Source organism: Lepidochelys kempii, chromosome 7, assembly GCF_965140265.1.
Source record: "Lepidochelys kempii isolate rLepKem1 chromosome 7, rLepKem1.hap2, whole genome shotgun sequence".
In the NCBI taxonomy this organism is placed as follows: Eukaryota; Metazoa; Chordata; order Testudines; family Cheloniidae; genus Lepidochelys; species Lepidochelys kempii.
Window position 1 is genome coordinate 5,711,538 of NC_133262.1, and position 24,291 is coordinate 5,735,828.

At 37.8% G+C, this 24,291-nt stretch overlaps 1 protein-coding gene across 5 annotated transcripts in view; it reads left to right on the top strand.

Annotated features, from left to right (window-relative positions):
* Positions 1-24,291, top strand: part of ATXN7 (ataxin 7) — a 127,556-nt gene that overhangs the window by 46,771 nt on the left and 56,494 nt on the right. For all 5 annotated transcript variants that reach the window (XM_073350988.1, XM_073350990.1, XM_073350986.1 and 2 more), the window contains exon 5: positions 20,691-20,795. In XM_073350988.1, the coding sequence (XP_073207089.1) occupies positions 20,691-20,795 (105 nt within the window). The remainder of the gene's footprint in view (positions 1-20,690; positions 20,796-24,291) is intronic.

Here is a 24,291-nt window from a genome sequence, read left to right on the forward strand (position 1 = left end):
GTGCTATAGGTTTAATCATTGCCAGCTGACAAGATGTTAAACACAACTTGTTGCTATCTGTATCCACTTCAAAGTCATGTTTAACACCATGCTAGTTAACATGATTCCACAAGGTTATTCTAAAGCTACCTAATTTTCTAGTGAAGACAAGCCCATGAAGAAGTTATGATGTCACATTTGCTCAAGAAGTCAACACTCACAATACGGCTAACTGTTGTCCAATATTGAATCTTGTATTTCTGTTTAATAATATAGAGAAGGTTGTGGCAAAACAACTCTAGAATACCTAGTTGCTTCAGATCTCCTTGTCAATCAGGGTACAGACATGGATATAAGAGAACTGCATTGGTACCACTGGTAGATGGGTGTCCTTTCTGATGGGTGTCCTGTCTTTCTATCAGCAGCTTGCAGTACTGTTCCCCGTCAGGTGTTGCTGAATCACCTGTATACTTCAGTGGAAGTGGATGGTGCTGCCTTGGGTGGCACTATTTGGTGCTTTGAAGAGCATTCCTAGAAGGTGGTTGAGGCAGTTGCACTTCCCTAAAGGTGCTGTCATGTGAAGTTCAATAGGACTTTCTGTACATATGGGGCTGCTAGGAGGGTGAGTTAAAGGGTATTAGTTGCAGTGCTTTCAGTGTGCTTAGGACACTTTTATGTCACCTGATCCAACTGGTGTATGTGTACACTGCAGTTAGACCCCCGCAGCCGCCCAAGCCCTCTGAGCCCAAGTCAGCTGGCGAAGGCCAGCTGCGGGTTTTTAATTGCAGTGTAAACATACCCATAGTCCAGACTCTGAAGCTCAATCCAAACGAGACTGGGACAATATTAGCAGGTTGGAGTTAAAACTGGATGATATGGTTCTGATTAGGAAGCCCAAGCAAAAAGTTAAGTTTTATTTAGTTGAGTGTTGAGATGAGTTGGTTTCAAATTCTTTTGAGGGCTTTTTGGTGGAGCTGCTGGGTTGAGATTATTTTTGTTTTGTTAAATCATGTCAAAGGTGCCAGATAGGCCCTTGTTTGCAAATAATTTTTGTATATTTTTATTACATTGAAATAAACTACCTGAGCAAAAAGGCACAACAGTCTTAAAAACAGCTTTTGCAAGTCACATTTAATATTTTATTAGGAAAATTTCCTCTGCATATCTCATTTTATGTTAACAGAATATTAAGATTCAGACATCATACAAAGTGTTTCAAGGGCCTGTGAGTCTTTTGGATATAATAAAACAGTTACAGGTGGACTGTAAAGGTGAGTTATGATGCTTTAAAAATCATAAGTGTTTCTGTTAAACAGTTTGAAAAATCTTGTGTTCAGAGATGATACTTATAAGGTTATCTACAGTGTTCACTTTCATTCTCTCCATCCCTGTTTTTCTTATTTGAAACCCAGGATTTGATTACGACGTTACAATTATTGCAGAGGAGATGATTGTGGTGCTACAAAGAGAATGTCATGTTAGATTGTAAGCGAGGACTGTGTCTTCCTTTCTGTTTGGGTAACACTCAGCATGTTCTGGGGGCACCATAATAATATCAGCCTGATCTTGCAAGATATCTAGTGCCTCTGTGGGAATCGAGGACACTGAGTACCTCAAACCCTATAAGGAGCAAGAGCGATAAGTGCTTAAATTCTCTTTCATACACGTGATCATCAAAAAAGTCACCATTAGCTAGCAGTTCCCACAAAGTGGTATTGGAAATTAGCACAGATTTTCCTTATACTTAGAATAACCAATAATCCTTGGCAAATGTTGCCTTTTCAGTGGCTTCTGCTGTATTCTTAAACAACAATAAAAGCTCAGGCAAAGGAGAACGGTATTGAAATATAGTGTTCCTGCAACAATTTATATCATCATCAAACATGTAAACAATGCAGAAAAATGTCATCTCAATCAAAAGTTATCCTAAAATTGCCATCTTCAAAAATGATTTTGAAAGCTATTTCTTTCATTGTAATGCACCTAGGAAAGAAGATGCACATAGTGATTTCTATTTGTCTCCTCTGTACACACATGCCTGTGGCGGTAATGGCCAAAGTGCAGGCTTGGGCCAGATCTGACATTTATCACTTAACAAGTTACCATGCAGCCAAACTCAGAACACAACCCAGCTCCTGAAATGCTCAAATGTATGGTTTTTGGTATAGTACCTAAACCAAAGTGTAACAGCTCAGTATACAATCTCTCATTTTGGTGTGTTTGTCATAGGTTAATAGGAACAAAGATACACTTGGGATAAGGAAGAAATAATGAAGATGGGAGTGGTAGGTTTTAGGCAAAGAATCAGAGGATTGAGGGCAGCACAGTGTATCAGTGGAAGTGTGTGTGAAGGAGTCTGGAGAATTGTAGTTTAGAACCTAAAATCTATAATGACTACATATGGGGAAAGTTTTATCATCCCCAAAGCATAGATATATTTGATTCATAATCATCACCTTTTCTTCTAGTTGTCCAAATGTTCTCTTTATTTGCAAGATGCTAAAAATCATACTTCCTTTTTGAATGGAAGACGAGCTATAGCTACTATGGAAGGTGCCAGTATGTACGAAGCCCTCTTTGCTGTTTCTCAGTGCTTTTGCAGTGGGGTAGGGGACAGCACAAGGAACGGGTGCAGCAAATTAATATTTATATGTTGCAAGATTTCTACAACATATACTAAAACCTGGTAAAGTGAGTTCACTCTCTAGTGTAGAACAGCAGAAATGAACGTACAAGGGCCAGGGAGTTTTATTGCAGTCAAAATATTTCCCTCTGCTGGAAGGCTTTTAAATCTAAAGTTATCCTGGTAGCTGAATTGTGTGAATCATGTGCCCCCCCACCAGTTTCCCTCTCCCATTCCCCCCCCAAAAAAGTATTTAATGGTTGCAGCAGTATTGTACAACAGGACCGTATGGCATAATGGATTGTCAATGAAAATTCTGGATAACTATCTCCGAGTTACAAATCAGAAATATCTAATTCGAATTCTGTTTGGTATGTGTGAAATGAGCTATAAGTCTTAATATGTTTCCTAATGGGAAAGACCCACGTTATAAAAGTACTTTGTTACCCATTTGTATTCTTGAGGATAGCTTCAGCTGACACTATAGATAACGAACTGTCCTCTCAGCCCTTGATTATAATCCTACCAAAACAGAGTTGAAGCAGAGCATTGTGTAGGAAGACTTGGACTGCTAACCTGTTGGGTATGCCTTTTTCTGGGAATAGAAAGAACTTCATTTTTGTGTATCAGGTACCTTTCACCAGCTACATTTATATTAAGAAATGTGTTATTTTTTTAATGGCTTTAATAATAATACTTATACTTTGATTTTGTAGAGTCTGTGCTAAGTATTGTGACATTTTAAAAACTCAGTGTTTGAACAATTTTGAATGGTAGGTGCTGGGAGCGTTTGTTGGACTAACTTCTGTGGCACTCTGGAATGGCAGATCAAAAATACTATGCCAACTTCTGTTAAAATAAAAAATGGAAGTTTACAATGAGTCAAACATGAAAAATGAATAATTCAGTCAATACTGTAGCCATGTTTGTTTTTTTATGTCAAATGCAATTTATTTGCTGTTGCTCAGACTCCGTTTTCATTATGCCACAGTTTTTTGTACTGATAATCTGTAAATTACATAAGAGAAGTTGTCAGTGGGGAAACGGGAGGTCTGGCAGTTGAGTAAGGGATATATGGGGTTTTGAGGCCTGGTCCTGCACCATAGAAGTCCTAGGGAGTTTTGCCATTGACTTCAGCGAGCATGCATGATTAAGCCCCTGGGTAGGGTGTGATAGGTGGTTTGAGATTGTGGGTCAAACTCGTTAGCTAGAACTTTGTGATCAAACGATGAGCAGTGAACAATGATATTAACGGTGATGATACTTATATTGTCATCTCTAGGTTTCACAGCAATCAGCGCACTGAAATATGTCGTCCTGTTGACACCTCAGAGCTATTGTTACATGTACAGAAACAGAACCTGAATCAGTTTGTATTCATATAAGGTTATTTTCCGAACCATGAGGCTAGATATCTTTTTTAAAAAATTTAAAGTTTTAAATTCTGCAACATAGTTCTGTGGCAAGGGAAGGACTTTGCAACAAGTGGTCTGGTTATGAATCTGAAAATTCACTGAGCCCTGCTATAACACTTTTCAAGGAGTGTCAATTTTGAGGCAGACATAACTTTATATTGTATAGCTAGCTTTATCTTTACAGATAGCAACATCATCGGTGAATAGAAAGTGTACAAATGGGAAGTCACCACATTTCAGTGGCTAACAAGCAGTGGTAGTCTTGGTTGGTAGTAATTTATAAATGGATCAGAAAAAGTAGAGGAAATATTAGAATTAATTTATATCAAAGTGTTTATATATAATTTATATCTGCTCAGTATTGGAGTGTTTGTTTTTTATTGTTAATTTTCAACAATTATAAGTATGTATCAAAAGGCAACTTAGTGAGATTGAAGCATTGTTTAATTGAAATTGCTCAAGGCAATTCATAGTTACTTTCCAAGTTGAAGAGACTAACACTTTGGATCCGCTCTGAGTTATTCTCCTTATTAGGGAAAGGCCAGGGTACCATTTATGTTCATCTTTCATAGCGGGTATTGTTGTAAATGAACTTACCAGGGAAAAGATGGGTGACTTTTTGTTGTTGTTGAAGTAGTTGAACTATAAAACTAGACCAAATGTTGTTGTTCCCCTTTAAAACAGATCCATTTGAGTTAGGAATAGCCATGGTTCCCTAATTCAGGGGCTCTGCAAAGGAGGACAAATGGCTACATTTTTGACAGGATATTTCAATATGGCAGAAAATATCGCAGTCATCCAGTTTCAATACATATTAGATTAATATGGACATCCACAAAGTAAAACAATTCTGGAAAGCAGCTCTCAGATTAATTAATTTTATTTCACTTTTACCAGAAAGTCTTAAAATTGTCTCTTTCTTCCTTACAATTGAGCTATTCTGAAATGCACTAAAGGAGTTAAACTGGCCTCCATGCAAGTAGTATGCTTCAATGTGACCATGACCTTGTTAGGGCCTCTAGGTGCTATCAGAACACAAGTAATAAAATGTATTAACAGAATACATATAAATAATTTTTGCTTTCAGTAAGTTTCTTTTTAGCTGTTCTGTTTTTTTGAAATACAGGATCTGTTCTTCAGAGTGAAATATTTAAACTGAAATGCACTCCTTCATTAAGATAGACTGAAGGCAGCCTCTTCTTGCTGGTACTGAATGGAAATATTTGGGAGGAGAGGCTTAAATGAATTTCCAGTCAGAATGCTTTGATTTCATGAAGGTAGTTTCAGGAAGAATTTCATAAACCATTTCCCTAATGCTTGTTCTGTTTTAATGCTTGTTAAACAAGACACATTCAACCAAAGCAACCATTTATAAGTCATTCCTATTAAGTGACGTCTACTGTATACTGTGTTCAGTATTTTGAGGAAAAAAATATAGGCAACATTCAGTGTGTAAATACATCTATATATATCTCTCTCACTTGGAAGTCAATGCAGTCCATGTTAATCCATCTGATTGCAGAGTTCGGCCCTAAACATTTTGTTTTATTTGTAGCTAAATTATTGGAGTGATGCATTTATTTCTAATTATGATATTGTCTAAAATATATCTGATCAATATAATTTTGATTTGAGTAAATATTGCTTTAGTATGTAGGCTGGATAAAGGGCCCTCAGAATATATATTTGTTTATCCTATAGAAATGGATTTAAATGGAAGAAATTTCTTTAAAATACAGTAGCTGACTACGTCAGTCAGCTGTCTGATTTGTCATGGTGACTCAAACAGGGCCTATGCTAGAACTTTCAGAGGAAGAGGAGGAACTCCAAAAGCACGTGACCTGTTGTGGAATATTGTGGGGAAAATTTCTTCTGACTCCATGCGGTAATCAGCTTTGGTCATGAAGTGTGAATATCGGTGCCCCTTTATTTTTATGTAACAGAAGAATATCTGCAGTTGCTTTTTATGATCTGATTTTAGTGATCTCGAAAAGTTCTCTATTTATCAATAGAACAGGAACAGCGCAGAAAGACAGACTTCTCCGCACTGCTCTACCAATGTACCTCACCTATGACCTGCAGATCACCTCTGGAGTAGAAAGGGGATAGTTGTCTCTGTAATAATTTAATTCCTTGCCTTACTGCTGGCACTGTCAATAAAGGTACCACAGATGATTTTTGTGACGCAGAGACATACGTATCCACTGAGTAATAGACCAGCATCATTTACAGGCTACTTGAATATCCTTAGATTAAAATACGGAGACTTGATAGTGAGACACATAATTATGGGTTTTATTGATCATTTAGAGATATTTTTGAATCTAAACTAAAACAGTTCCTGCTCTCCTAAGAATAGTGTTGAAGGGATATGGACTGCAGGAAATGATTGTATCATCTTTTCCTCGCAATAGTGTAGTGTGGCTGTATAGCAACACTGCTTTTGACAGAAGCATTTTGCAGTGGCCACATTATTGCTATGGTCATAAGCCATGTTTTCTGGGACTCTTAAAGAATCTAACTTAAAATGCTCAGCACTGTTGCTGGAAACAAAAGCTTATGAGTAATTTCCAAATATGAAACATTGCATTGTGGGACAGAATTCAGAAGACTGGCTGAACAAGTTCAACTGCGGTGATTTTGACTTCTTGCCTGCATTGGAGAGAAACCATTATAGATTGCACTTGTCTTCAGGCAGATTTGAGCTAAGGACCTCAACCTAGATGCTGTAACCGATGCCAAAATGCATGCACATACAATAGCTATGCCAGGCAAAGCATTCTGTAGAGGTTGTTGTAAATTTAAGTTGCGTAATTCAAGCAATGACTTGCTGTAGTTATCTTTTGTCTAGCGAACAGAGCGTACATTGTTTTCAATAATATTGTGTGGCAGTAAGTTCCACAAGTTCATACTTCAGAAATATGTTTACTTTTCCATGTTACATTGGACACAGTCAGTCAGAGCATCTTGTTGTCCTTTGCAATGTGATTCATGATCTTTATATACCCATATAATACCTCCTCTTGAACTTCCTTAAAAATTGAGGCCCTAATCCTGCAATGTTATGTGTTCAGGAAACTGGCACTCACCCAGAGACCCAGTGAAATCTAGGGAGCTCTGTAGGACTCCACTTGCATGACTCACCTCTCAGGATCGAGGACTAGGTGTTCCTAATCCACTTTAATCTGCATATGGAAGCCTTTCTCTGTCTCATAATTTTTGTTGTTCATTTCTATTCCTGCTGTGTCCTTTTAGATGTAAAATGTCTACAATTGAATGCTGTGTTCAATTTGAGGTCATACCATACATTTCTATAACTTTATGGTATTTTGTTTCCTATCCCATTCTTAAAGTTGACATATAAAAGGGGAGGAAAGTGCCTCTTTTCTACTTAATGATGTGTAAAGGTGGAATGTGTATTTTAAGTCTTTTTTTCTTGTTTCTGAATTCTAAAATATGTTTTTGTCTTCCCTGTTTTTATGGGAGGACTAGAGAACTGGAGGGGAAGTTTACTCAGCCCTCAACTGGAGATGCAGGGAACATTAGACGAGGGAAGAAAGGTGTTCCCCCAAATGCTTGTCAAGAGTTTCTTAGTAGTTAATCATATCCAATAAAACCAAAACTTTATGCAGTCTGAATAAATTCCCCCTCAGTTTACTAGATTTCAATATTTAATCCTGTCATAATTGTACTAGTTCTCTAATCATCTGTAGAGTCCTCCACCAAAAACAGGGTAGTCAAAAGCCTTAGATGTCTAATTAAAAACAAGCAGGAAATTTTTTTTAAAAAATCAAACCTTTTCAGACTTTCCTTCTACATCACAATACAATCAAAGGTTTTTTTCCTTTTTGAGTAGCGTGTTATGTAAAAACATATCCCAATGGTGGTTCTTCCTGAGGCATTCCCACTCCCCTGTCTGTGGCATCTCTTCTGCTTAAGCTGGTTCCATTATTTTAAGAAAATGTAATGTACAATGTTTAGGAGAGAGAGATTTCAAAGTGCTAAAAACCTTGCTATTGTAAAGTGTATGGAAGTGGTGCTGAAGTCTGAATGGAGAGGAGCTGACGTAATAAGCAACAGATGAAAGGGCAAAAGCTAAATTTCTCGCTTTAAATCTTTGAAGTTGCAGCACAACAATTGACAGTTTCTCTTAGGTGAAGATGCTGTAGGATGCTATAAGTTGGGTGTTATACCACAACTGATCAGCAGTGTATCTGGAAGATTGTCCTGAATCGCTGAGCAAGTAGGTCAGCTTTGCTTCAGTTTGTACACATTTATCTAAGGTTTTATATTTGGTATTGAATCACACAAAGTTTTATACCATGTGGTATTGAACAGAGCTGACCGTTTGTCCACAGGTAGAGTCCCTTCTTCACAGCAGGTTCTGATGATATTAGCTCTGTACTCGCTGGAATGTACTATCAGTGGGGCATCAACCATCATGATTCCACAGTTCAGGAAACCGTTTTTAAAAAACCTGGTGAAATATTCACTGATAATACTTGTTTGGCAAGTATGCTGCTTATAAGTTTGGAAATACTTTAAACTAATATTTCAGTTCACCATTGAAGTATTGTACAGGCACTTGAGTTATATCAAATTAAATATCGTTCTCGTAAATCTATAAAACAAAGTAAGTAAATTCCTAATAGAAATGCAGTAAGCAATAATTGCCTTCTATAATTGGTTAAAATAATTAACTTAACTTCTTTGAATCATTCTAATTGAAAACTGGAAAGCAAATGTTAACCTTATAATCATGTTAGATTTAATTAAAACAAAATCCATTTTATTTACGAAGTTGATGTTCAAGTACACAGGGGATGGGAATGAAACAGAGGGGACTGGCATTTTTCAGGTAATGAGATTACTTAATAATGCATCTGAATTCAGAACCAGTTGAAAGATCATCAGTAATAACCTCTGTGATTTTTCTTGTTTGTAACTGCTGGTTTGCTGCCTCAGGTATGAGGTACGTGATGTCCAGTGGTGCTCTGTCACATTCCTGATGCATAGTCTTTGAAGTGACACTTCAGAGAATGCTGGCACATAGTGCTATCACACAGGAGTTACGGTCCTGGTCAGCAGGGAAGAGATTAAAATAGTTAGGTTCAAAGCCTAACGCAATGTGGTATATTATATAAATATTACACACCTGGCAAACCAAAATCTGTGTTAATGGATGACATTTTTAATATAAAATTTCAGTGATTTCTTAAATTAGTTCCATAAATATATCACCATTTGGTATGATTCTTAACTTTTCTTTTTTTATACAGACTATTTGATTTGGTAAAAAGCGCTCCAACTATGTAGAGATAGAATAGAGACTACAGTATTTCTAAGGCTGTATTTATTTATTTAATTTACATTCTTTAGAAAATAGATTTGTTAATTGCCATATTATTATATTATAGCTTTCTCTGTCACAAAAGAGAGAGTCAAGTTTACATTATATCGTCCTAGCTCTCAGTTGGGGGGAAAATGATAAAGCTATAAGTGATTTGAAACACGACTGCTCTGTTGCTGAGTCAGTATGTACTAAGATTTTACCAGTGCCTAATCAGATCTGTCCCCTTGAATGTAATGTGGATGATTGAGGGAATTGACCATTCTTGCATAGACTTCCCTTGTGATGATTTGCATGAGGGAGGGTTGTAAATATTTATGTTGAAACATCAAAATCCTTTTTTAAAAAATAATTAAAAAATGATGCCTGTATCATGGACAAGAGAAAACTGTGAGCATGAAAAAGTCTGTTCTGCATTTTTAGTGTGTCTAAGTAATTTTTGCTGCAGTCTGCAATTTATTGTAATCTCTAAATTTTAGCTTTTTTTCCCTGTTACAAAAGCACAGCTGCCATAAAGAAAACCAGTGTGCTTCAGCTGTGTAAAAAGCCAACAACAAAAGAGTATCTAGTACAAAAACTACATTAATATTATAACTATAAATTTAAATACTCATCTAATCAGAAAATTAATTACCAGTACTCGTATTGACAGATTGTCTGTATAGCACACAGTGTGTACATGGAGAGAGACATTTTAATAATCTGGTAATCAAAAATATTATCTGTATATGATTGATTTCATGTTAGCATGTAAATCTTGATATTTCTATTTCCTGAATTCTGTTGAGTTTAATTTTGTAATCTTTACATTAAATTAATGTAGAGCTTTTGTGTTTATTTATATTGAGTACATATTGAACATTTTTCTACCACAAAATACACGGTAATATACTGATTTTTCTGAAATGACTTTATGATATTGTGAGATCGCCTTATCCAAAATAATATAGGACACAGCATGGATTCTTTGACATGCACTGTGATGAAAAATTGTGTACATATGTTACTATTATTATGTACATGCAGCTCTTTTTATGTAATATAAACTATGTTATATCAAAATAGCTAGGGAAATTTCAAATACCATTAATTCTGTGAATAGTAATTAAAGACCAAATGGGGAATATGCTTTGTAACTGGCTGACTTATCTTCATTACTCAAATATCTGATGAAAACCTCATGTAATAGAATACCAAATGTGTGTGGTGCGGTTTTTTGTTCTGTGGAAAGGATTTAAATCTAATGTTACCTATGTTAAGTTTCAAAACAAGGCGGTAACTTGTAAGGTGGCTCATTGAAATATATGGAGAATTGAATGTAACAAATCTGAACAAAAATAGTACAGTAGTTAGTAATGGTTATTACATAGCTTTAAATGTGTTTTGGGTTTTTTTAAGTAATTATGTATAACAAAATTTGTGTTCAAAGAATTTTACTAAATATTTAATGGTTATTGGCTGATACGATATATGCTTTTTATATCACTTGAGCCTCTAATTAGACCTCCCAGCTGCATTGTAGATTGCAGGTGCATGCATACATGACACACTTCTCTTATTGCGTCTCTGCTCTTGTCAGTACTCCGGATATTGAAATTTTTCAAGAATCCTAAATCTTGGAGATCAGGGTAATTGTAAATCTCAATATTCTGTATCCTCACATCCTGCAGGAAAAAGTATAATGTGCATTTCCTCATAATGCTGAAAGAAAACCAGTGCTGTGGGTTTATGTTTAGGATTCCTAGAAAGTAATTTTAACTTTAAAATATGTTGCAAAGCTCCCTTTTTTCTTTCTTATTTTTTTAAGTGGGGGGGGGCAGGAATCTGATTTTTTGGGGGATGCAGGATGGCTTAATCCTGGGAAAACGTAGGCATTGTAAGGTATGTTATTTCTATCCTGTCAACTTTCACAACAGTAAATTCTGTCTTAAATTTGCGGGGGGAGGAATCTACCTTTAATGCAATTAATTGTTTCTCCAACTCCAGCTTTGCAATACTTGGTATTGTTGAAGGAATAGAATGTCTACATGCAGGAGACTGGCTACAGACATAGGATTTCCCTTAAAGGTTCTGTTTTGGAACACTGATATTGGTCAGTAACAATGCCATTCAGTTGTTTATGAGGTCAGTTCTAGTAATGCAGTTAGCCTCAGTGTAGATAGTTTTTTGGCCATATAATGGGTATCATTTGACCGAGAGACTTACAGTACTTGGTATCCTTCGTATATTTATTTGGGTTTAAATATAACAACTGAGATCAAGTATTCTTACCATAACTAAAAATGCAATATAAAAATAATCACCAAACCAAAACAGCAGCCTTTCCTTTCTTTGCCCCCTTTCTCAGTCAGCAAACCTACTACAAAACAACCCCCACCCCCATTTTTATATTCCCCAAAGAACTGTGTCACAGCCACCCCTTTATAAATGCCTCAAAAAAGATATACTGGAATTGGAAAAGGTTCAGAAAAGGGCAACAAAAATGATTAGGGGTATGGAAAGGCTTCCGTATGAGGAGCAATTAATAAGACTGGGTCTTTTCAACTTGGAAAAGAGACGGCTAAGGGGAGATATGATTGAGGTCTATAAAATCATGACTGGTGTAGAGAAAGTAGGTAAGTGGTGTTTACTACTTCTCATAACACAATAACTAGGGGTCACCAAATGAAATTAATGGGCAGCAGGTTTACAACAAATAAAAGGAAGTATTTCTTCACACAACGCACAGTCAACCTGTGGAACTCCTTGCCAGAGGATGCTCTGAAGGCCAAGACCATAACAGAGTTAAAAAAAGAACTAGATAAGTTCATGGAGGATAGGTCCGTCACTGGCTGTTAGCCAGGATGGACAGGGATGGTGTCCCTAGCCTCTGTTTGCCAGAAGCTGGGAATGGGCGACAGGAGATGGATCACTTGATGATTACCTGCTATGTTCATTCTGTCTGGGGGACGTGGCACTGGCCACTGTTGGAATACAGGATACTGGGTTAGATGGACCTTTGGTCTGACCCAGTAGGGCTGTTCTTATGTTATGTAATATCAACAGAGGGAAAATTGCTTTTTGTAGTGACCCAGCCATGTTACATTACAGTGAGTAGATATCTAAAGTTAACTGTACTTGATTAAAAACTGTCCAAACTGTAATATCAGGTTTGTATTGTACTTAAGGCATTTTGTTCCACCTTTTTGTATGACTCGGGTGTTCTAGATAATTGAAACATTTTGTTGTTCACATCAGCTTGTGGAATGCACATTGCCAATGTATATTAAATGGCAGCCAACACCAACATATTTGTAATAATACATTAGTCAGGCCTGGCCATTTTTATTTAGACTTAACAAGCTACTTTTTACCTGAAAATACATACAAGGTGAAAGGTGGAGCTCTGGAAAGGTTAGATCTGGACATATTAATGCAGTACTTTTATGGGTAGTGCTTATACTTAAATCTGTCTTCAGATTTGTATCCTTTTACCAAGTCTCTGAAATAGGAAGTAGTTTTTCCCCACCCTTTTGTCTTCCCTTTTGCTTTTTCTTTCTCTTCCTCTGTTTCACTTTTCACTCTCATCTCAGTTTTTAAACTGCAGTGAGCACACGTCTGCAAAAAAGAGGAATTTTGTGCATTGGTCTCTGAAAGCAGTCAGATTTTAGGGCTCATTTTGATCCCTTCCACTAGGTTATTCCACTCTTTTGGACCCACTATTGAAGCTACCTGAAAGTTTCACCCGGAGCAGTTTTGGATGATAAATTTGTCTTCGTAGATGGCAGATACCATTGTTAAAGGACTTTACGATTAGTACCAGGACCTCAGATTACATTTTGAAATAAAGAAGGAATCTATGGAGAATTCAGAGTGCAATTGAGATAGGAATCAGCTGCTGAATGATGCCAAAGCTGGGCATTAATATATAAAACTTTTGTATTGTCTATAATATGTAATGGAGCAGGAATACACAAATGCTATTACTTTTTATGACTATGAACATGAATTTCCCCTATGAAATGGTGCTGAAAAGAGAATACTAAAAATATGCAGAAAACACAAGATGATGTAAACATGATGACACATCCTTAATGTAGGACAAGAAATGGTAGCTCAGTCTCAAAAGCACTTTGCTGTAGCAAACCTGCTGAACCGCAGGGTACTTGCTGCTTGGTTTAATGGGTTAATTCAAACTTCCCCTTCAAAAGCAGTGTTTTTTCCTCTTCAGTAGAAATTATTCTGCACTGGGTTTTTGCCAAGTATAAAGCATTTTGCTTCTGAAATAAATGTGCAGTAATGCAATAAGTACAGTCAAGAAAATCTCTGAGCATATAACATGGATAATTCTTTCAGTAGTGGATGAAGAATACAGGAGTAGGAAGCTAGGGGAGAGGACTTCTTATAAACTAAGAGGAAAACACAGCACTAGAATTAAAATAATCCCACCCCAGAGAAGACTGAAGGGTGACTTGTAGGTCAAATACAACTGCTCTCAGATTCACTGCAAAAGTTTGACTCATGAAGAACATATGCAACAGCAGGGAATGCAGCCACGTTGAAAAGGAGAAATGCATGCAGGGATTGCGGGATGTACTTCAATAATAACGTAAAGGCACCTGAAGTCTCCTTTGATTTAGTGCAGCCCCTGTGATTCCCACCTTCGATAAAAGATACTGCTGCTTCATTGGCCTCATGTAAATACTAGGTCTATTTAAAAAAGAAAGTTGGAGCCTTACATTGAAATTTTTTGTTTGGCCTTGACCGACAGCCCCAGATGAAGGAATTTATAGTAGCCCAGCCTTGAGATGAATGTGTAGATCATGGTTGCAAGGCTCTCACATGAGAGGAATGAGCTTTGCTGTTAAGTATTTTTAAATGTCATCTTTAAGCTCAAAGTAACAATACGTTGGAACTGGCACTGTTGAAATACTATGAACTGCATTATCCTTTTAAATTAAGATTGAATGTGTCTGGCATCAAATCAGATGGATATAAAAATATAATATTATATATCAGGGGTGGCCAACCTGGGGCTCTGGAGCCACATGTGGCTTTTCAGAGGTTACTGTGCGGCTCCTTGTCTAGGCACCGATTCCGGGGAGTGCTCACTGCTCAGCTCCTGGCTCTGCCCCAGGTCCTGCCCCCACTCCACCCCTTCCCGCCCCCTCCCCTGAGCTTGCTGTGCCCTCGCTCCTCCCCCTCTCCTCCCTCCCCCCCCCCCGCCCCAGCCTCCTGCACACCACAAAACAGCTGATGGGGAGGGAGGGGGAGGCACTGATTGGTGGGGCTGCCGGTGGGTATGAGGCGCTGGGAGGGGAGCTAATGGGGGGCTGCTGACATAGTACTGTGGCTCTTTGGCAATGTACATCGGTAAATTTTGGCTCCTTCTCAGGCTCAGATTGGCCACCCCTGTTACATATCATCCAGTACAAAATTTTGCAACTCCTAAATGCGGAAAAGGGGGGGAACCAGCCATATGAAGGATTCATGTTCCCTAGCTCACAGCAGATATTTGGTATGGAAATGTCTTTGTTAAAAATATTACCTAGGTTCTCTAGTATTTATAATATACTTGTTGCACAATACACACATTCTACCGTATGGCTATTTCTCTATTCCATAGGTTAAATTTCTCTTCTGAACTAAAGATATAGTTTCTCTGAAAACTGCTTGTTGCTAAGCTTGAACAACACAGTAGTAATTATTCCAAAATAGGGGAAGAAAATTATTCCTCCAACGTACCAGTAGTAGGTGGGCTCTTAACTGGGACTCAGGAAATTTGGGTTCAATTCCTTGCCCTTCTACAGACTTCCTGTGCAGTGTTGAGCAAGTCACTTAATTTCTCTGGGCCTTAGTTCCCCATTTGTAAAAAGGTGATAATACTTCATTTCTCCCACTCTGTCTATCTGTCTTGTCCAATCAGACTGTAAGATGCTTTTGCTATATGTTTGTATAGTGCCTAGCACAATGGTGTCCCAATCTTGTTTGTGATGTCTAGGCAATATTGTAATACAAATAATAATTAATGCGAAGGATTTCACTATACATATTTTGAGAATAATTTTGGTAGTAGCGTCATTACAATGCTTTTTTCCACCCATCCTTCAGCTTGGATAGCGTGCATTAGTCCTATTCTTCAATTTTTTTCCATTCGTACACAATTAGTAAAATACCTTTTGTTGACCCTAATAGAAATGAAGGGAAAGTGCTAGACAGTGTGGCGAAACACTTGGATTTGTGACAGTAACATTCCAAAAGGCTCTTAAAAGCTAAATTAGATACTCTCTTATCTAAGTAGTTTCTGTGGTAATGATCTGAGGTGAAAGTGCAGTTCAGCTGATTTGTGTGAGCTGGCAAGACTGGTGTGTGTACCTCCCCTTGAAGTCGGTTGGAGTGTTGTGTGTACAGTGAATGCCTTTTGTGCGGTTCAGCTGGTTTGACTTTGTACTGAAATTGTTCCCTCTGAATTTGTTATCTTTATCACTCTATTTATTTAATACAGTTCCTTCGAACGGGTTCCCTAGAATTTTCACAGTTAGAATTGTAAGTGTTTGAGCTACAGAATATTTCTACACTTTCAAAATATTCTGAGTGTAAGGTTGATCTAAATGTATAGATTGTTGTATAGATTTTAATGCATAATTTTGTGTTTAGCATGCTGTTGTAAAAGAGAGTCTGCCAGAGCCTAATTCTCAGAGCACCAGCTGTATTAATTTCATGTAGCACAGTCCTTCTACGCTACATCCCTGCTCTGCTCTTGTAAGCAATGAGAGCACTGAAATGCACACAAACTCTGCTCTTCGAGTGCTAGAAATTCTACTCTGAAGGGGTATATTTCAGTACCCTTTTCTCTCAAAAGAGTGAACAGATGGAGCAGAAGGAAGGTGCAACAAGCATGTGTGTGTTTATGTGAGATCGAAAATAAGTACAAACACCATGTTTTCTGTTATCTGGTCACCTTGCGGAGAAGCGAGCATTCTGTCAATAGTATCCCATATTGGGGGAGCTTATATGTTAAGAATATGAAGGACAATTGAAATACAACTTATTTTTTTCTTTGACTGGGTTACTGGTCTAGTGGATGGGAAGAAGCAGTAGATGTGACACATCTTGATTTTTAGCAAGGCTTTTAATACAATCCCACATTACATTCTCATAAGCAAACTAGGGAAATGCAATCTAGATGAAATTGCTGTAAAGTGGATTTACAACTGGTTGAAAGACACTACTCAAAGAGCAGTTATAAATGGTTTGCTGTCAAACTGGGACAGTATATCTAGTGAAGCAGCAAGAGAGGTTTAGCATAGATATTAGGAAAAGCTCTCTCTAACTGTAAAAATAGTTAAGTTCTGAAATAGGCTTTCAGGGGAGGTTATGGAATCCCCATTATTGGAGATTTTAAAGAATAGGTTAGATAAACACTTGTCAGGGATGGTCTAGGTTTATTTGGTCCTGTCTCAGTGCAGGGGGCTGGACTTGATGACTTCTTGAGACCCCCCCTTCCAGTACTACATTTCTATGAGTCTATAAATGTTATTCAGATGGAATATTGGGTCTCTCTTAGTTTAGGGCAGATAGTGTTAATTCCCAGTGAGCACATTGGGCTTGTGCCGATGTCCCAGAGATGCCAGTTTAAGGCCTTGGTCCTAATCTTCAAAGCAGTTCATGGATCAGTGGCCCCAGTTACATTAAAGACTGAAAATCAATTGATGACCCACTGGAACAGGTGTGCTCCTCCTGTGTCACAAATTTTAGGATGAAGTACAGGAGAGCTGGGGACAAAGCATTTTTCGCTGAGGGGATCCAGCTATGGAAGAAACTTCCAGAGTTGATTAAGTGAATCCAGAGTCTGTCTTTAGGAAATGCTGCGGAACCTTCCCCAAAAAAGCCTTGATGCCATAGCAAGAATAACACTCACAATACTGTTCTACCCACTGTACCACCCCCACAAAAAAGCTTTCAAGAAAATCAAGCATCAAAAAAATAAACAAACATACTCTTAGAACAGTTTTGCCCTCAAAACTAAGAAGAGCCAGAGATTCCATGAAGTTCACTAGGGACCTTGCTGTTGGAAGGCACTGTAGTATTATGGTGATGGGCAACAGTATAAAACCCTAAGATAGATGATTGTGTAGTAGACCAGGAGTCTAATGTGAACACTTTGGGAAATCTGTCCTGTGCTTTTGTTCTCGCCTATTTATAAAACTAATTTATTCCAAATGTTACTTTTATGTATATATTCCTTCCATGTGTTCTGCACAGAAATAATCTGAAAAAGGTATGCCCATATTATGCAAAAATTGCCCTGTTGTTTGAAACTTATACAGGAATACATTTTTGTCTGCGAAAATTTCTGATGAACCTTGAGACATTCAGGTAATAATTCACCTGTAGTTTCAAAGTACACCTCGATATTTCCTACATAAGTATAAAAGGGTACTTTAAATAGAATGACGGTGTCTCAAAATAACGTCAAGAAGTCCTTTCTGTCTTGCCAGATAAGTAGCAACAGGCATTATTTCCCCCATATTGCCAACAGTTTTTTAACATTCTGTGTTAAATGATGTAAAGCCTACATTGTAATCAAACCTCACTTCCCTCCCATATGTTACTTAGGCACTGTGGAGCACAGCTGTAAGTCTGCTTTCCAAGGACTCCATTGCAAGCCCTGGCGTGGGGCATGCTGGGGGTAGGAAGAAGTGGGGGGTGGAAGCCATATCACACATCACTGCAGCCCACAGGGCAGTCCCAGGAGTCTGATATTCCTTAAACAGGCCCTTCGAGCTGCCCATCTTACCCCAGGGATCTCTTTATCTCCAAGAACAACGAGGAGTCCTTGAGGCACCTTAGAGACTAACAAAAAATTTATTTGGGCATAAGCTTTCGTGGGCTAAAACCCACTTCATCAGATGGATGGAGTGAAAAATACAGTTAGGTAGGTAGGTAGGTGTGTGTGTGTGTATAAACACACATACAGCAACACATGAAGAGATGGGAGTTGCCTTACCAAGTGGGGGGTCAGTGCTAATAGTATTCACCCCTTCTTGATGAGGTGTTGATGAGGTCCACTGTTGAGAATAGGCCACTTCCACCTTAATTGAATTGGCCTCATTATCACTGACCCCCCACTTGGTAAGGCAACTCTCATCTTTTCATGTGCTGTGTGTATATATACTGCTTACTGTATTTTTCACTCCATGCATCTGATGTAGTGGGTTTTAACCCACAAAAGCTTGTGCCCAAATAAATTTGTTAGTCTCTAAGGTGCCACAAGGACTCCTCCTTGTTTTTGCTGATACAGGCTAACACGGCTACCACTCTGAAATTTAGCTCCAAGAGAAGCCCAGAAGCAGGAGGGCACAAAGGTGGCTTAAAATCATGTTATCCGCAATCCCCTCCACCTGGGCTGAGAATTCAGTGCTGTGTCTCTGAGGCACGTCACAGAATCTCACCATATGTCTTTTTTCAGTATATACAGTTATTTTCATGAAGAAATGTAATATTTCTCAGGGAAGGCAGGTATTGGAAAATAGCTCTTTATTAATCTAGTCTATCCCCTGGTTTATTATGTGTGGTATATTTGCTTGTGCTTTGCCCAGTTTACATTAATTTAAAATGTTATTTCCTGATGTTTTACCAAATATTTCTCTAATGACATATCCTAAATTGTTTATGTAAAAGCTAGACTTGGTATTTGCACAAATTATAAAATGTTTGACCCTGATCATGTTTCAAATTACAAGTGTATTATTAATAATACATATCTTTTAATGTAATTTCAATTTCTGTATAAGCACCTATGGTTTAGATAGGCACTTAAAATATAAATATATGAGAGAAAATTAAATAAAACAGATGAATATAGATGTCATACTCAATCCATATTTGATTTATCCACATCTGTGTATACAAGGGATTTCAATGACAGCCATTGCATGGGGGTGTTTGTTTTATATAATTTTAATGTAAAATTCAGATACATGTTTTAAAAAGTTAAAGGGTGTGGTTTTTAAAATGTTTTTTAAAAGAAAATATACTTTCTTTTAAAAGTATCTTATCTTATTACAAATGTAGGCCCTAATTCTGACAACTGATCTGTGTAGAGCCCTACTGAGTTTTGGTTGCTGAAAGAGTGCAGGGATCTGCCTATGTAGATCATCTTGCAGGATTGTGGCCATATTCATTCCCACAGAAAAGGGTTACATGTTATAAAATTTGTTTTAAATTCTTACATAATTCAAATTTCTTTAATTACCAGAATGTATAATTCCTGTGAAATATATGAAATATGTTAAAATCCATGACACATGTTAATGTTTAAAATACTTAGAGTTCTTGTCAATGTTAAATTAATAATTGTTTCATTTAATTATATTTTAATATTTGCATATAAATGTACAAATTATTTTAATGTTCTTTAAAGTAAGAAAACAACTTTTAACAATTTAAATGATGAATAATTTTTTTTTGAAAATGTTACTGATTGCTTTATGCCCCATACCTTTAGGAGACTGCATTTATCTACTTATATGTTTGGGTTTTTTAACTGAATAATTGGATAATACTTCACAGGTTTCATTTTTAAATGTAATACTTTTTTAGATTTGTAGTCAGTAGAGTTTGTATTCACTGCATTAAGAAATTACTGGTAAGTGTTTAAACATTAAGCAATACTCTTAAGGAACTGGTTTTCATAAACATATTGCAGAAATTAATTTTACTTGAAAAGACTGAAAGTATGTGTGTTTATCATTGAAATACACATACACTCTGACATACTCTTATCTCTTTCTCCCTCGTACGCCTGTTACACAGATCTCTGGTACCAGATGGCTGGAATATAATGCACTGTTAAGCAAATAAGACCATTAGACACATTATACTGTCTGGTAAATGACTGTGCATTTAAAGTGGTTACAAAATTTTAAATAGAAAACAACCTTCCTTTTAGAGTTTGTTTAAAGAAAGTGGAATAGAACTTAAACTGCTTTCTGAATACATAAATCATAGCTTACGTTGTAGTATGTCATCAAAATGTAATGATTTTCTGTTGTCCTTTTGAAGATGGAATGAAATAATCACTCCTACATCAGATTGTTGCTTGTAGACCTCTACCAGCAAGCAGTTTTATTTTATGCTTAGCTTTGAAGGAAAATATGTGGTGTTTGTAATATTTCAAGACTAACCTAACTTGTACACATGTTTTTTTTCTCACTTTCAGAATGTATTGAAATGTGCTATAAATGATAGTTCAGTGATACCATCATGTGGTCATCTAACACAGTTGTTTTTCAGTAATTATAAGCAGCTGAGAGATATGCCCTTTGTCTTTTTGTTTTAGATATGCCAATATTTGGTCTTTGCCCGGCTCATGATGATTTCTATTTGGTGATGTGTAACCACTGTAATCAGGTCGTAAAACCACAGGCATTTCAATCACATTATGGTAAGTGCTTAACCATTTTTAATAATTACGGGTGAGGTTAAATCAGGATTAAGACTGGCAATTTTTGATTATCCCTTTTCGTGATCTTTAAAGCTGATGGTGCACACAGTATTATAATGTAAATGCAGTATCAGAAGGTAACCTGTGTTCATCGCAAAATGTTTTAACTATTTTAAAAATTATGTTCATGAATGCAAAAGGATGGTCCTTGTTGAGATTAGTAAAGTATTTGAATGTTCCCCCCTTTAAGTACTGCATCAGCGATGTCCAATTTTGAAATGGGGTGTGTGTGTGTATGTTTCTTAATATGTGAAGACTATTTTTAAATGTCATACAATTGCAGTTGAGCTAAAACTAAAATGGCAGATTTTGCTGTAGAGCAAACATGGTGCACTTGAAAATAGTAAACTTATTTATTTTAAAAAGCATCAATTGTTATTTGTTTTACTGGTCAGATGAAGTTTTTGTGCATAAACTACACTAGTAGAAGTGTCTGGGTAACATCAACCAATACAGTATTTGTACACCACTAAGAAAATCTAAAGTGCTATACAGTTCAAGTATTCCATAGTTTCATATAAAATAGTCAATGAGTGAAGGGTGGATAGTTTTTCAGACCCTTTCCCCTGCCACTCTCCAGAGTGGTAAACAATTTTAAAGGGATGGAGGATTTTGATTGGGACCCTTTGGTATTCATTTTTGGATATGCAGTGCTAAAGAAAGTTAGCAGACTTTTTCTAAACATGTGCTAATACAAAAGATGGTGAGAAACCCATCTTCACCTCCACTTCCTTCTTCTGAAACACACAGAATGTGTATGTGTTTGCACATATGCTGCTCTTGAGGGAATTCTGCACCAAAAAATTTAATAGTCTGTGCACAAGGTTTTAAAATTCTGCAAAAATCTGCATATTTTATTTGTCAAAATAACACCATATAATCACGCCATTTTCAATTATTTGCTGACAAGTATTTTGAAATAAATTACCAGAATAATTGAAAATGGCGTGATTATATTGTTACTGTGTTTGTGTTATTTTGATAATTAAAATATGCAGAACTTTGCAGAATTTAATTTTTTTAAAATTTTTGGTGAAAAATTCCCTCAAGAATTCCAGGGTTCTGTGTGGCAACAATCTGGGTGCAGGCAGCTCAGTGTGGGGTTTTTGGTGCAGGGGGAATAGGACTCTACAAGGGGGGTCAAGGTGAAGGTGGTTAGGGCTCAGTGGGAGGGAGGCTGGGGGAGTGGGGCTTGGTGTGGGGGAGGGTCAGGGTGCAGCTGGTTGGGGCTCAGCAGGGTGGAGGTCCAGGTGTGGGGGGCTCATGATGCAGGGGTTGAGGCTCGACAGGGTCGTGGTTTGGGGGCTCAGCGTGCGGGTTCTGGGTGCAGAGGTCTCCTAATGCGGAGGGGGCTCTGTGGGGGGTAGGGGTCTCTGTACAAGGAGCTGCTCCCCCTGTCCACCCAACCCCCATGCGTCTGGACCTGGAAACCCCCCGCGCGCACACACGCCTCACTCCTTCCCCTCCTACCCTCCCCTCCCCTCCCCCACGGGGCATAATTGCCTGCAGCCAGGGAAAGTTTCTGGAGCTTGATCTGACCCAGCTCTGGCTGCTCCATGCAGGGGAGGGGGAACTCTGCCTCCATCCTCCTCCTGACCTCCAGCTGGGACTAACATCCCTGGATGGCCAGGGCATCCCCAGACCCCCCTCCCCCCAGTGATTTTTCTGCTGTGCCGCAGTTGCACAGAATTCCCCCAGGAGTAATATGCATGCCCATGCGCACATATCCCTAAAACCCTTTCTCTGCTGAAGGACAGAATCATAGAACGGAAAGGGACCTCTGTAGGTCTTCTAGTCCAGCCCCCTGCACTCAAGACAGGACTAAGTATTATCTAGACCACCCCTGACAGGTGTTTGTCTAATCTGTTCTTAAAAATCTCCAATGTCAGGGATTCTAAAACCTCCCTAGGCAATTTATTCCAGTGCTTGACCACCCTGACAGAAGTTTTTCCTGATGTCCAACCTAAACCACTGCAATTTAAGCCCGTTGCTGCTTGTCCTATCCTGGGAGGTTAAGAATAATTTTTCTCCCTCCTCTTTGTAACAATCTTTTATGTACTTGAAAACTATCATCATGTCCCCCCTCAGTCTTCTCTTCTTCCAGCTAAACAAATGTAATTTTTTCAGTCTTCCCTCATAGGTCATGTTTTCTAGACCTTTAATAATTTTTGTTGTTCTTCTCTGAACTGTCTCCAATTTGTCCACATCTTTCCTGAAATGTGGTACCCAGAACTGGACACAGTACTCCAGCTGAGGCCTAATCAGTGCGGAGTAGAGTGAAGAATTATTACTTGTGTCTTGCTTACAACACTCCTGTTAATACATCCCAGAAGGATGTTTGCTTTTTTTGCAACAGCATTACACTGTTGACTCATATTTAGCTTTTGGTCCACTATGACCCCCAGATCCCATTCCGCAGGACTCCTTCCTAGGCAGTCATTTCCCATTTTGTATGTGTGTAACTGATTGTTCTTTCCTAAGTAGAGTACTTTGCATTTATTCTTGTACTTGCATGTGCTTACACTGTGAGGGTTACAGCTTCATATCTGTGGGGCTGTAGCTATGAGCTGTAACCCCCATAGTATAGACGAGCCGTTGGCAATCTCTCTCCGGTTCCTCAGAAAAAGATTTCTACATCATAGAAACCACTGTCATAGCTGTTAGCATGACAACTGTGTTGGCATGCTCAGCACACAGTTCAACAATTCTGTGAGCCTAGAAACTGAATTGCTGTCTCACCCCTAAAGAGTGAATAGATTAGTTGGGTGGTGTGTGGAAGCTTGCATTGCCACTAGCTGCGTAGAACTTGTTTTGCGACTAAAAAGTTGATTTGTTTCCAAGCATGTTAGTTCAGAATCTTGCTTTACATTCACCTTAAGAGAGAAGGGTTTGCTGTGAAGTAGAGTTGTGAAAAACACATTTGGCTTTTTTCCATTTTAAAAGAGTATATTTTTTCTGGTTTTATCTTTTTTTTTTCTTTTTTAAATTGTCGCTTGTGTATGTATATTATATGCATAACAACATGTATCAAAAAGATTTCAGATACAAGAAATATTAGCCTGTAATTTAAATCTGTAAATTAGAAATAGATACTTTAACATAAATTAAAAAGGCAGTGATGAGGCCGTCAAGGTTATTGTTAATGTCTGTCAGGGCTATTATGAACAATAAGAAAGTTATAAAATTATTTACTTACGCAGTGTAGTTGTAGCCTTGTTGGTCCCAGGATATTCAAGAGACAAGGTGGGCAAGGTAATATCTTTTATTGGACCAATTTCTGGTGAGAGAGAAAGAACAGAAGTTGGTCCAATAAAAGATATTACCTCACCCACCTTGTGTCTTTAATACAACTGTCTAGAAATTTAGAAAGGAAATGGGTGGAGTCATTGGTGATTGAGGAAAATGAGGGTGGTTGGAGACGTAAACTATTCAAAGA